This window comes from Acipenser ruthenus, chromosome 42, assembly GCF_902713425.1.
Source record: "Acipenser ruthenus chromosome 42, fAciRut3.2 maternal haplotype, whole genome shotgun sequence".
NCBI lineage: Eukaryota > Metazoa > Chordata > Actinopteri > Acipenseriformes > Acipenseridae > Acipenser > Acipenser ruthenus.
In genome coordinates this window covers 10024177-10038142 of record NC_081230.1, presented here as the reverse complement: position 1 = coordinate 10038142, position 13966 = coordinate 10024177, and the positions used below count along the sequence as shown (strand labels likewise).

The following is a 13966-nucleotide window of genomic DNA, read 5'->3' as shown; positions in this document are numbered from 1 at the left end:
TTTTCACGGACTGCAAACCTCATTAATCAAAATAATCTTTAAAAAAATCTTAAAACGATTTGGACAGGGCCCGGTATCTCTCACTCTCCAGTATCTCTCACTCTCCGGTATCTCTCACTCCTCCTCGGCTCAATGGAAGACATCCCTGTCGAGGTAATAAAACAGTTTTTTCATTACCAACTGTCACAGTGGGGAGCTTTTAAACACAGTGCAGTCGGGCGCGGTGCCAGAATTATTACCATCCCATTGCTGCTGGCAGCGCCTCCCCCCCAGCCCGCTTCACTCAGCTGTAGCTCATGACTATGCAGGGGCTGCCTGCTGCACTGGGGTTGCATCGCGCTGAGACGGGCTTCCAGGGTAATTGTGTTTGCAAACCAAGCTGTTCAGCCCAATCATAATACTGGAGAACCACTCCACTGCAGGTTTAACAGCTGCTGTTACAGAATGATCTACTTCAGGGTCTGGATGGAGGTGTAATTGGTTCAATTAAACAATTTAGAACACAGACCAGGAGAGGAACTTAGCCCCCCTCCCCTCTCCCTCTCCCTCTCCCTGGATTATATAAACAGATCTGTCCTGAAATGGGAACACATCATTTGCAGAGGCGGGACGAGCAACAGATTCGTCGCCTTCAAAAGCGAGAAAGAATCACGAGAGCCTTCAAATGCATCTTGAAGCAATGCCTGTGCATGTTGTGGAAAAAACAAACACGGCTGGAGAAAACTTCTGAGGAATCGCGATGCCACTCCCCTCCGCCAACCACTCCAGTAGGGTGTAACACCGGCATCAACCACTAGGGTGTCCTGAGAGCCTGGGTGTAACACCGGCATCAACCACTAGGGGGTCCTGAGAGCCAGGGTGTAACACCAGCATCAACCACTAGGGTGTCCTGAGAGCCAGGGTTTACCTGCTGAACCGCACTCTGACCTTCAACCGCTTCTCCCTGATTCACTGTAAATATTCCTTCCGCTCCACAGTGGCACGTCTTTAGCAAATGTGTTTCCTGGCTCCGAGTCAGCCTCTTTAATGCGAAGGGGTGGAAAGGGGGACGTTATTGATGTGTTTTGGCAGCAGGCAGCCACCGGGTGGCAGCAGTTCAATTCAAATCTTCCAAACAGCAGGTGCCTGGAACGTTTTCCAATACACTTAAAAATGAAAGAGAGAGAGAGAGAAAGCGCTGGGCTGCAGTGTGGAAGGCAGGGGGTTTGAGGAGCTCAGTGGTTAGATAAAGAAAGCGCTGGGCTGCAGTGTGGAAGGCAGCGGGTTTGAGGAGCTCAGTGGTTAGATAAAGAAAGCGCTGGGCTGCAGTGTGGAAGGCAGGGGGTTTGAGGAGCTCAGGGGTTAGATAAAGAAAGCGCTGGGCTGCAGTGTGGAAGGCAGGGGGTTTGAGGAGCTCAGTGGTTAGATAAAGAAAGCGCTGGGCTGCAGTGTGGAAGGCAGCGGGTTTGAGGAGCTCAGTGGTTAGATAAAGAAAGCGCTGGGCTGCAGTGTGGAAGGCAGGGGGTTTGAGGAGCTCAGGGGTTAGATAAAGAAAGCGCTGGGCTGCAGTGTGGAAGGCAGGGGGTTTGAGGAGCTCAGTGGTTAGATAAAGAAAGCGCTGGGCTGCAGTGTGGAAGGCAGGGGGTTTGAGGAGCTCAGTGGTTAGATAAAGAAAGCGCTGGGCTGCAGTGTGGAAGGCAGTGGGTTTGAGGAGCTCAGTGGTTAGATAAAGAAAGCGCTGGGCTGCAGTGTGGAAGGCAGTGGGTTTGAGGAGCTCAGTGTTTAGATAAAGAAAGCACTGGGCTGCAGTGTGGAAGGCAGGGGGTTTGAGGAGCTCAGTGGTTAGATAAAGAAAGCGCTGGGCTGCAGTGTGGAAGGCAGGGGGTTTGAGGAGCTCAGTGGTTAGATAAAGAAAGCGCTGGGCTGCAGTGTGGAAGGCAGGGGGTTTGAGGAGCTCAGTGCAGGAGATCTCTTTGAATCTGTCGCTGGACTGAGCACACGTAGAAAAAAAAAAGAGATAAAAAAAACTGCATTGTTGGTAAAAAAAATCTTGTGTATCAGCGAGCCCTGTGACCCCTTCCCCCACACCCTCCCTCCCTCCCTCCCTCCCTCCCTCCCTCCCTCCTCTCCTCTCCTCTCCTCTCCCTCCCTCCCTCCCTCCTCTCTTCAGCCTGCTAAGAGGTTCGTTTCCCTCGTCTCGTTGATCGCTTGTCAGCTCCCTGAACAGGCACCACTAATCATCGTTACTAATGACTGGCCATTAAACATATCGGATAGTCCCTTCATTCACCGGCACCCGCTTGTAATAAACGACAGGACTTCAACCTCGGAGCTGCCATGCTCCTGACAGAGCGCTTGATCGATCTCTCTCTGTCTCTCTCTCTCTCTCTCTCTCTGATATCAGAATACGAGAGACTGATATTCTGTCCTTGTACTTCTCCACCTTCACCCCTGCTTTGACACTTTAAAGAAAGCAGTTTAAACTTTATCTGCATGTTGAAATGTCATCACGCACAGAATTTTGCCTGAGCGCTTGTCTAAAACACGCAGGTCATGTGTAGGTGTCAGCCTTAGTGTTTGCACAGCAGTGAGTGCACGGTGTATTTAGTACTTTTTCATCATACACAATGAAATGCTGCACACAGAAACATGCAGAAGCGATGGAGGTGTCCTGGCGATGGAGTTTCTGATTCCCAGGAGGTGCTGGTAAATGCTAAAGTGAAACCGGTTATGAATTTTAATTCTCGAGGTCTCACTGTGAACGCATAACTCTCTACAGGTGCAGAGTGACATACAGTGAGCTGCAGCACCAGCCAGCCCACACTGTGCAGCACGAAATCCACTCTCTGCTCTCACTAAATGGCCCTGCTATAGCAAGCCAGGATTATTATGGCATTCTTCCACTGGCTATTGAATCAATCAGCAGCCCCAGCCATTAATTAAACTATTAATTAAGAATTGATAAACCGCTGGGGTTGGGAAAATGCCCTGCTCAGCTGTCCAGCGCTGGTCAGTAATATCTCTTGGTTTAACCTGAGCAGTCCAGCGAATGGCTATTGAGCCATACAAGGCTTACTGAGGCCCCGAATAAGCAGATTTAGAGATGAAAAGGTCAGTACAGCTGTGGTCAAAAGTTTTGCAGCATCCTATAGAACTGAACTCATTTTGCTTCATAAAGTCGCAGTGAAAGCGGCTACATGATGTTTCTCTGTTAAAGAACTCCCTTCTCAATGGGACGACTCTGAGACAGGACTGAGTTGGGCAGCTCTGATTTTGAGGTGAATCCGTCGTGTGTAGGGTGTAGAGAGTTCAAAAAAATAGGTAAAAAAACTTGATTCATTAGAACTTTAAAAGAATTATTTAAACATACAAAACCCATCCCTCACTAAACCCAATGATCCTGCAGCAGTGTCTCTCGCTCTCTACACAGTGATCACACACTGGGCTGACTGATCACTAAGACACAAGTTATTAACCCATTAAATAGCCTTCTTTGCATTTAGACTTAACTTTTGCGGTTAACAAAATTAGAGTAAGCTATCATAACAATATAGTGAAAGAGAAAATTCAAATAAATGGTGTCTCTTTAATCCTGGATATTACTAAAAGAACACTTACAATAGAGGATAAAGACGTCTGCCAAATAAATACATTAATAATAATAATAATAATAATGATAATAATAATAATAATAATAATAATAATAATAATAATAATAATAATAAAGCTGCGGTCTTACCGGCTCCCTGGTCATGTTTTGCTGAGTGGTGGCGATCATCATTGTAGCGAGTTAGTGAGCGCTGGGCTGCCCTGTGCTTCTGGATTTTACTTTCCCAGTTGGGGCTGGTTTCTCAACACTCTGGTCGACACGAATAGCTGCTGGATTCTCTTTGTCTCTCCTCTCCCTCTCCCTCTCTCTCTCACACACACACAGTCTGATAGAACTGCAGCAGTCCTTAGCTCATGAAAAAAAATGCACCACTCACACACACACATCGAACTCATTCATTCTCTCTCTCTACTACCACATCTCTTTTTCTCCCTCCTAACCCCCTTCCTCCTTCTCTTCTTTTTCTATTCCCTCTCTCTATCTTCCCTTCCTAACCCTCTTGCCCCCCTTCTGTGTTCTCCATTCTCTCCCTTTTTTACTCCCCTCTCTCCCATCCCCTATTTCTCGAGACCCCCCTTCTCTTCATCTTCTCCCCCTTCTCCTTTTCCAATTTCCCTCTCTCTCTCCCCCCGTTTCTCCCCTCCTCCCTCTCCTCTTTATCCCATCGCTCCTCGCTGGCTGATCAATAACATATTGAGAGGCAGGAATTAATCAAGATGCCACAGAACTTTTTCCTGTCTCAGCGAAATTCCCTAACATTTCTCCCCAGTCAGGAGAGGGTGGATGGGGGGGGGGGGGCTCAGCGCCTTGGCAGCTCTATCAATGCTTGAGCACATCAGAGACGCAAGGATACTGAGAAAAAAAAAAAACAATAACTGCAAATAAGAAGAATCATTATTATTGTAACTGCAGGTCTTTTTGTGTGCGTTTGTTTCTCTGACATTGACAGCTTGCGCTTGTTTTACAGAGTTTCATTAACAGCCGCTCTGTTCAGGGTGTAGTGGGCTGGAACCAGGGCTGTTAGTTTATAATGACTTGTTAAACACTGCTCAGCTTCATATGCAGGGTTTTGCATTCTCGTGTGTGCACGCAGTAATGAGAGCACACACACACTAACATACACACACTAACTCACACAAACCCAGCTGGTTTGATCTCATTTTGCGAGGCTTCCACACGTCTACAGCTATTGCTCTCTCTCTCTCTCTCTCTCTCTACAAAGCAGCCCTCACGTACGTCTCGTCACGTCTAACGAGAGCCCTGCAGCAACCGTTCATACCATTCGATTCAAACACAGGCTGAGCCCCCGGCCCTCTCTTTCAACAGAGGAGAGAAACACTCCTGCAGTAGAATGTGTGTGTTTTTTTTAATTTTTTTTTTTTTTTTTAATTAATCCTGGTGTTTCCTTTGCGTCTTTTTTTCCTTCTTCATCCACTCATTTATAAACTGATGTTCTAAAGCCGAGGGAACACTGAGACACTTTCTCAGGAGCAGCGGCTTGAAACCTGCTTCCAGGAGACCACCAGGAGACCTAGTTTGAGTCTCGCTGCTGTATCAAACCCTGAGTCTCCCCTGGTGTGCCGTGCAGTGTCCTGAAACCTACAGTCTCCGGAAACCAGGTTCCAAGCCTCAAAATGGCTTTGTGTTCCCTCGGCTTCTTGTTAGTATTTTTATTATTATAATTATTAAATTCCTGCACTATCTCTTTTCAAACTGTCGCCTGTGTGAGCTTCATTGCTATCACTACTGCACTGCTGATATGTCACTGTAGATACAATTTGTTGTAATCCTAACTGATTGCATCCTAGTTCATATTGTATTTTACTAATATTATTTGCACTTACTGTAAACTGCACTGTATTTAAATATGAATCTTGCATTATAACCCTGTACTGCCCTGTAACACCTGCAAGTCTCCTTGGACAAAGGCGTCTGCCAAATAATTAAATAATAATTTAAACATGCGGTATTAAAGTCACTGTGCTACTGTCCAGGCACCGGTTTATTATCTTCTGCTTGCAGTCATGACAACCGCCATTGAGGATCAGGTTTGAAAGCGCTGCAGCAGTGCCCTCTGCTGGCAGCTGTGAGTAACACACAGGCTCGAATATTTCTCAGTCTTAATGCTGTAGGTCTGTCTGTACCATTCAATACAATGAAATCTGGATTTAATGCCAAAAAACGATTCGTACTTTCAAAACTTTAGGGTAGTACTGCACGCTTAAAAAACAAACAAACAAACAAAAACAACAACAACAGCAGCCAGGGATGGTGGGTATTTTTTACTCCGCATGTGGGAATAACTTTTTTTTTTTAAATATTGTTTATACATTACTGTACAGAAAGAAATAAAAACACCTCCTCCTCGGCATTTAAACACAAAGGCACAGGCAACTCAAACAAGCGCACAATGCAAACGACAACAAAACCTCTCCCGCTGCGGTAAAGCGCAACATGAATCAGTAAGGAGCTCTGTGTGTGTGGAAGCATGTCCTGCATACTGATGAGCTGCACAGCTTCAATGAACCGTGTCAGCATCAGAGCTATTAATGGCACATCAAAAACACACACAACAAACCGACATGCAAGCGATACACCGGGACCCTGTTCACAAAATACTTACGGCTGCTTTGTTTTTGGTTTTTAAAAGCCCATTTTTGATCATTTTAAATCAAGCTTAAAGTTCATGAAAAAAAAAACTGTTTCAGAGATGAGTTCAGTTTATTCTCATAAACCCGATTACAAAAAAAAAAAAAAAAAAAATAATCAAAGAAATAAAACCAGTCCTTAAACAAGTCTTTAAAACAGCCCCTAATGTTTTGTGAATAGGATGGATTCTGCAGACCCTTTATAGAAGGAGCAGTAGTTTGTTTACTAACCTGACAAAACATTTATTTGCAAATGCCCTTAAACAGTCTGGTTATGTACAAACAGAAACAGATTTATTTGTTTTAAATAAATAATAATAAAAAAGGATTCCAATCAGCAATCTGAACTTGCAGCGTCGCATTCCAAACATCTCGTCTTTGCAGACAGGGGTGCATGAGTCAGTCAAACTGACGGGAACACATTCAGCGATTCCTGGAACAAAACTGGTAGAGAGACGCCAAAGGATTCTCTCAAAGTCGCTCGTCGTCAGCTTGTTCCAGCTGCTTAGCTTCGAGTCAGCCGCTCAGACGGTTCTGGCGACACAAGACTATACATTCTGTACTGTGGAGCCGGTCACCTGGCTAGATCCAGTCCAGGTCTTTGATCCTACCATGCCCTTTATTATTGCCACTGCCATCCGGAAGCACCTTTATCAGTCAGAGCTGTGAAACCCGGAATGGAGTGCTGGACCGGAGTCAGTGATGCATTGCTGTGCAGAGACGTGCGAGCGATCCAGACAGTGCTGTCTATCCCCTCAGAAATGAAGCTGAACGACAGGATAAGCCGCGCGATTATTTAAAACAAGCCGACAACAAAACAGTTACACTTTCTTATAAACTTCCAGGAAAGAAAATAATACAATATAAAAAGTACCTTCGATAGCGAGCATTGTACACCCCCACACCCCCCCACACCCCCCCACACCCACCCAGGCACGCACACCCCCCCACACCCCCCCACACCCCCCCACACCCACCCAGGCACGCACACCCCCCCACACCCCCCCACACCCACCCAGGCACGCACACCCCCCCAGGCACGCACACCCCCCCACACCCCCCCACACCCACCCATCCACCCACCCACCCAGGCACACACACACTCACGCACAAACACACAGAGCGTGGGATCTGAAAATAGCTGCAAGCTGCCAGGTGCTTGGGATCAGAGTCATCCTTCATTTTTTCCGGTTTGACAGGAGTCCCAGATTCCTGGCTGGACCTACATTTCAATCTCCACTCTTCAAGTCTCTCCCTGCTGCAAGGGAGCTCCCTGACTCCCCCTCCCCAGCGCTCAGGAACGGCTTGGGTAGTTCATGGCGAGCAGGACCATGCTGTGGAGCAGCAGAGAAGCCTCCGAATCTAAAAACCATACAAAGAAAATCACAAGATCACTAGGGATTCTGAATCTGAACATTCATTCATTCAATCGATCAGAACAAAATCATTAAATCAAACCATTAGGGGACCGATTCTGCATTGTAAAAATCTGGAAGGTATTCTTTCATTTAAATCAGAAAGATTCTGATAAAGAAATTGCGATTAGGACAACAACGACAGCAATATAAAAAAAAATCATTACTAGGGGAAGATTCTGAAAACCACCAGCTGCAGAGATTTAGAATCACAAAATCAGCCCCCCAAAAAAAGAGGGGGGGAAGACTGAATAACATGATGCCCCCAAACAAGCATCTCTCCTCTCCAGTGCCAGAGACGCTGCACAGAAATACCTTTGAGTCTCGTGGAGAGCTGCAGCCACTGGTAGAGCCACTCTCGACACTGGGTCGTGCTGAGACACGTGGAGTTCAGACCACGCAGGTAACACGCCTGCACAGGAAGAGATAACACGTGAGCACAGACCGGCACAACCACACACACACACACACACACACACACAAAGACTCACACACACACTCACACAGACACAGCGAGCAGAGGCAATGCAAAACCTGTCAGTGTTTGTCACTGACAGACACATGGACAGACAGAGAGAGACAGACAGACAGACAGACGGTACTGACGCTTCTGAGCTCGGGTTCGGAGAGCTGGTGCAATCCCAGCATGCTCAGCGCGCGGTCCAGCTGCAGCAGCTCCACGGAGTGACTCCAGAGCCGGCGGCGAATCAGAGCGGCGGGGAGGCGGGACGTCAGGAAGAAGAGAGAGCTGAGGCAGCGCTGGAGGGGAGGGAGGGAGGAGAGAGGGGTTAGAGGGGAGGCGAGCTGTGGATTCAATTTAAAACAGCTTGAGAAAGCAAGTCCCTCACCATGTGCTCCACCTGGAGACGCTTCATCCCCAGGGGGGGTCCGGTGAAGAGGTGCCGCACGGCCTGGATCTCACCGATACCAGGGTGAGCGCCCCCCTGCACCTACACACAGACAGATAGAGAGAAACATTACACATGCTGCAACCCTAACCCCTACACACACACACAGAGAAACATTACACATGCTGCAACCCTAACCCCTACACACACACACACAATGTAACAAGGAGGTAGGAATTCTACCTTTTAGAGGCTCTGCCAAGCTATGTTGTATAGAGTCAGAAGAACTACAAAACCGTAACTGCTTCATATTTTTGTTGCTGGGATGGAAATAAGACTCCCGTTGCATAGCGATTTGATCCATTCCTGGTTTCACTATGAGTTTAATAAGAAGACACAACTGAGCTTGTTACCTAGACACACGGGGGGCTGATCAAGCTCGTAGTAAAACCTGGAATGGGTGAAACTGCTGTGCAACAGGAGTCTCATTTCCATCCCTGTTCAATTTTGTGTTTTGTTTTTTTACAGCTGCAGTTGGGAGTTTACGCTCAGGGCTCTCGATGCATTTGTTATGTGAATTTTTAATATATGTCTGTCTGTCTCGTTATTTTTTGTGCGCTACCTTGTTGCAGAGCTGGAGCAGTTGGCTCTGCAGGTCCCGGTCCGACACCTTCGGTGCGGTTCTGGTGAGATCGTTGACGAGCCGCGGGTACAGCCGGGCCCGCTGGCCGTGATACACCTGCTGGAACTCAACCTGCTGCTTCGGGGTCCAGAAGTGTCGGATCAGAACCTGCCGAGGAAAGAAGTACCTGCAAGATGGGAGAGGGGAGGAGAGAGGAGATGAGAGGGTGAGGAGGGAAAGAGATGAGAGAGAGAGGAATGCGCTCGGTTCTCAAGAGACATCGAGGAAATCTATTTATTTGAATTTCTGCTCACCGGGGGCTGCCCCTCTATGGCTGACACAGGTAAATGTGAGGGCTGTGTGTACAGTATTCCTACAGACCACTCCCTGCCTTGGCAGCATGTTGAAAGCACATCACAGTGCAGGAGCAGCTCTCTGAACGTATCTACAGGACTGCGGGGCTGCATCGTGCTTGTACCGCACTCCCACACTCACATCAACACGAACACCAGGTAGTTAGCGAATGGAGGGATGGAGACCAGGGCCACAGGAAGAGCTTTTATGATGTCTCTCCGGAACTAAGGAAGGAAAGACAGGAAGGGAATTCTGTAAAACAGGGAGTCTCTGTGGCAGCGTCCCCGTGAGGAGGTCTCGCTGCGGGCATGTTTACAGCAGCACATGTGTACGGCACGGAAACTATGCATATACTGTACAGAAACTGAACCTGAGCAATTAGGGGAATTCTGCGTCATGTTATATTTAGCAGATTTTTAATAAAAGCGAAATTAGGGAAGGTTTCTTGCCATCACACATGTAATGTTTTACAGAATTCAAAGCAACAGATTAAAGCAGGAACAATATATCCAGATAAATAAAAACAAACATTATATATATATATATATATATATATATATATATATATATATATATATGCCTAAATTATATATATGTTACCACAGCATCAAACGCCTAGAAGTCCCTCCACTGTTTGTTTTCAAACACACTTTCCCTTGACAAAGGTGTGTTAAACATACTGAAATGTTGGGAAGTTATACACTGTAAATCCATGAATATTTGCGAGCGTTTTATGCGTTTCACACGTATTAAAAAAAAATAAAAAGCAAACATTTCTGGCACAAATATCAAATTCCACTAACAATACATACTTTGTATATTGCAACAGGTTTTATGGGCGTGATTCACCATATATATATATATAGAGAGATCTCTATTGTGCTCTGAGAAAGACCTGCGGGTCAAAACGTGTAAGCCATTGTTATGTTTACCGTGGTTTTAAATATCTTAAAATAAAGACCATTGCTTTTATTGAGAATCCCTTGGGGCTTTGGACTTTACTGAACTGGGAGTTGCTGTCTTAATTTCTCCTTCGATGGGGTTTCTCACTGGAGGTGACTTCTATTTATTTCTATATATATATATATATATATATATATATATATATATATATATATATAATTGACCATATTTGTTTCAGCGCAGATGCAGCGGTTCTTTGACAATGAATAGCTCATCGCTGAGGTTGCTGTGAGGAGCTCCCCCTGCTGGTCAGTGTGAGACTCGCCTGGCGCAGCGTCTCCATGTCACGGTACGGGAGCTGCTCCTTGCTCAGGCCCTGCCTCGCCATCTTCACCTTGATCCTGCGCACCTCCGAGCCATCCTGCAGGAGCAGCCGGAGCCCTGAGCCAGGGAGACAGAGACAGTCAGGCAGTCAGTCAGAGAGAGGTAGGTAGACAGACAGACAGACAAGAGATTCTCAGTAACTTGTGCTAAATACATCCTAGCCAAGTTTGATCACAACTGAATCCAGCGTTTATCTAGACGTGTGTCGAAAATAAGCGTCAGACAGCCTCCACACAGATAGTCTGTCTCCATATACCTGACCACATCCTTCAAAGGAACTGGAATTAATATTTTAGAGACATCACTGGGGGTGAAATCCCGCTGCTTGCCTCTGAAGAAGGTGGAGTAGAGCAGGTAAAAAGCAGGGAAGTTCCTCTCTAGGAATCGCTCGTATTTCTCGTTGACGAGCCTCAGCTTGCTCACGATGAGGGAGCCCCAGCCCCCGCTGTGCTTGGCTTTGGAGGAAAACCGACAGAACTGCTGGCTGCTGGACCTGTGAGGGAAAACCCAAGGGTCAAAGACAGTGGTAGTGTGACTAAAAACAACTCCTTATGCGGCAGACCCGGGGCGGCCAAAGAGCCGCAGGGTCTGCTGCTTTCGGTTCCACCTGAGTTACTTCACTGAAATTAAACATTTTACAGGAGACGTATCTATTTCCATAAACGGCGACGCGATTGTATTTCTCGCAGTAGCAAGGAAGGGTTTTATTACGTCTTGTTCTGTACGCTGCAGCACAGTGACAGACAGTATTCAGATAAAACCGACACCGTAGTAAAAAAATAAAATTCTCCGAATGCATTACCTGAGCAGGACAGAGCTTCTTGTGGCGTTGTTAACGCCGCCCGAGAGTCCAGCCTGCCGGATTCTGTATAACAACATCATTGCAGAACCGCCACGGCTCCCGGCCCTGGACAGCGCCATCTTGGTAAGGTCAAGCCCTCCAGCACACAGCGCGTCCTGTCATTGGTCGAGGGAATCAGCTGTTGTCTGTAACGTCAGGTAGGAGGTCAACCCAACAGGTTCTAAAGGAGATGCACCTTTACTTGTGTTTACAAATACATACAGTCAATTATTTTTGTCAGTAACTTAATAATAATAATTATTATTGTTGAAGCCTTCGTCGTCTTTTTAACATATGTACGCCACTTGAGTAAACGTGTTGACAAAGGTAAGCCTTAGCAGGAAGCACACAGTCTTCGTCATCCCGGGAACACTTTGCATCAGTAGGGGGTTTAAAAACTGCAAGCAAATTGTACGACGACGGCATTCTTGTGAATATGACAGAGACCGGAGCAGCACAGAGCAATAAAACCTTTGCAATTGCATCTTACTGCCAGTAGAGGTCGCAAAAGCTCCAAAAACAATATCCCATGCGGTCACGATTTTTTTTTATTACATTTTTAGATTTAAAAAAAATAAAAATAAAAAATATGCGTGAACTCTATGGAGTTCGAGAAGTAGTTCTTCCAAAACTTTGAAAAAACAAACAAACATACATGCATGCATTATAAAATAGATACATAGACAGGAAACTCAACCTGGTACAATTATACACGCATTATGCTAGTACTGTATCTCGACACAAACTTTATTCTGAGACAAGTATATGTATGAAATGACTGCTTTACAAGATTAATGGTTGAATGTAAATACTGCACTAGACTTTGTATTACTATTAACTTCTATGCTTCCTCTCTAGCTGATAATACAAACTGAACCGCTGCTATTGTACTTGCTAATACAGGCCACAAGATGGCGCCGTTTAGTACCTTTTAAATTCTGTTAGGTGGAGAGTCCAGTGTGTAATTCTACAGCAGTTAAGATGGAAACATTTGTATTCACGTTTAAGCTTAAACTGGTCGATATTCCGATGGTACACCTAAACTTTATTATTATTATTATTATTATTATTATTATTATTATTATTATTATTATTGAGTCATTTAGCAGACGCTTATATCCAAAATGACTAGGGGGTGTACTATGCGTCACAACTGCTGCTGCAGAATCACTTCCAGGACCTTGTTGTTTTATGTCTCATCTGAAGGACGGAGCACAAGGAGGTTAGGTGACTTGCTCAGGGTCACACACAGTGAGTCAGTGGCTGAGCTGGGATTTGAACCGGGAACCTCTTGGTATCAAGCCCCTTTCTTTAACCACTGGACCAGCAAGCGTAGCCCAAATGAAACCCTCCACTGGGTGGGCAGGGAGGCACATCAGGAGGAGCTCAATGGGTGGATCACATGACCCCTTTGAAAAAGGAGATGTTTATCTCGAGGCTCCATAAATACATTTGGAACACGTTTTACGATCTAGGAGCTGCCCTGCACCTTTTTAGTACAGCGCAGTTTTCCTGTTCGCTAGTAACACGATCGCACCGGTAATTGGAACGCCATCATCTCTCGGCTAATAGTCTCTTGAAATTGTAAAAATGTGCACGGCTCCTTGCTTCTTTACAGTCAGCGGATTTGATTAAAGGATGACAGTCAGCTATCTTTTTTTTTTTTTTTAAATATCATTTACAAACTCCCCCATCCTAAAGGTTACTGCAGCGGCTGCTGTTTTATGCAGCCTTGTTCAGAGAGAGTCGCTCCCGAACCCATTCTGTGTGTTTCTGCTGCGGTGGTAAAGAAAATCATCCCTGACTGAAATTATTATTTATTGAGGGCTTTTTTTTTTTTTTTTTTTTTTTTTTTTACAGAAGTTTCCTCCCTCTTCGAAACTCCTTGCCACTGCTTCTGTGAACCAGAAACAGGAGTTTATCTGGACTTGCCACAGTGGGTCGGAGGAAAACTGTACCGTTGTAGCTGCCCTATACTTTGATGCTACCATTGCCTGCTAATATATAACCATTGCCATCTATCTTTTAGAACCATTGCATTGTCACTGAAGATTATTTGGGAAGGGTGTAGCCAGCATACTGTGGTCCCAGTCCACTAACGGCATTGCACTGTAGCTGCCCTATACTTGTCCTACCATTGCCCCTCAGTATAGAACCATTGCCATTTTAGTGCCACTGTCTGTCTGTCTGCATTGCCATTGCAGGTCATTTGGGAAGGGTGTAGCCAGCACACTGTGGTCCCATTCTACCAATGGCCAGCCTCACCCCATTGTAGCTGCCCTATGCTTGTGCTACCACTGCCCTTCAATACAGAACCATTGAATAGCCATCGCAGTGCCATTGTCTGTCTGTCTGTCTGTCT

At 45.9% G+C, this 13966-nt stretch overlaps 2 protein-coding genes across 6 annotated transcripts in view; both read right to left on the bottom strand.

The window, feature by feature from the left end:
• Positions 1 to 4120, bottom strand: part of LOC131709229 (inactive dipeptidyl peptidase 10-like) — an 18076-nt gene extending 13956 nt beyond the window's left edge. For 2 of the 4 annotated variants that reach the window (XM_059011363.1, XM_059011362.1), the window contains exon 1: positions 3719 to 4119. In XM_059011363.1, coding sequence (XP_058867346.1) covers positions 3719 to 3760 — 42 coding nt within the window. In that variant the 5' untranslated portion in view covers positions 3761 to 4119. Of the gene's footprint in view, positions 1 to 3718 lie in introns of all 4 variants that reach the window. The other 2 variants (XM_059011364.1, XM_059011361.1) reach the window with 2 other exon arrangements.
• Positions 4121 to 5856: 1736 nt separating this feature from the next.
• On the bottom strand, positions 5857 to 11951 carry LOC117962255 (LETM1 domain-containing protein 1-like). Of its 2 annotated transcripts, XR_009311427.1 has the most exons (10): positions 11566 to 11951; positions 11093 to 11256; positions 10705 to 10820; positions 9618 to 9700; positions 9123 to 9309; positions 8501 to 8602; positions 8259 to 8411; positions 7968 to 8064; positions 7464 to 7599; positions 5857 to 7004 (listed from the first exon to the last, which is right to left on the bottom strand). XR_009311427.1 is itself a non-coding variant. In XM_059011365.1 (9 exons), the coding sequence occupies exons 1-9, from the start codon at positions 11682 to 11684 to the stop codon at positions 7532 to 7534; spliced, it is 1089 nt and encodes a 362-aa protein (XP_058867348.1). In that variant the 5' UTR covers positions 11685 to 11950; the 3' UTR covers positions 7324 to 7531. The 2 variants fall into 2 exon arrangements, 1 of the variants encoding a protein (XP_058867348.1); XM_059011365.1 differs by lacking the exon at positions 5857 to 7004 and having other exon boundaries at positions 7324 to 7599; positions 11566 to 11950.
• Positions 11952 to 13966: the final 2015 nt, after the last annotated feature.

What these genes read in the sequence shown, in the direction of transcription:
- LOC117962255 (XM_059011365.1), bottom strand. Translation starts at nt 11,684, where the DNA reads ATGGCGCTGTCCAGGGCCGGGAGCCGTGGCGGTTCTGCAATGATGTTG. An exon ending in AGAAGCTCTGTCCTGCTCAG is followed by an intron (nt 11,257 to 11,565) that starts GTAATGCATTCG and finishes TTTCCCTCACAG; the next exon opens with GTCCAGCAGCCAGCAGTTCT. An exon ending in TACCTGGTGTTCGTGTTGAT is followed by an intron (nt 9,310 to 9,617) that starts GTGAGTGTGGGA and finishes CCCATCTTGCAG; the next exon opens with GTACTTCTTTCCTCGGCAGG.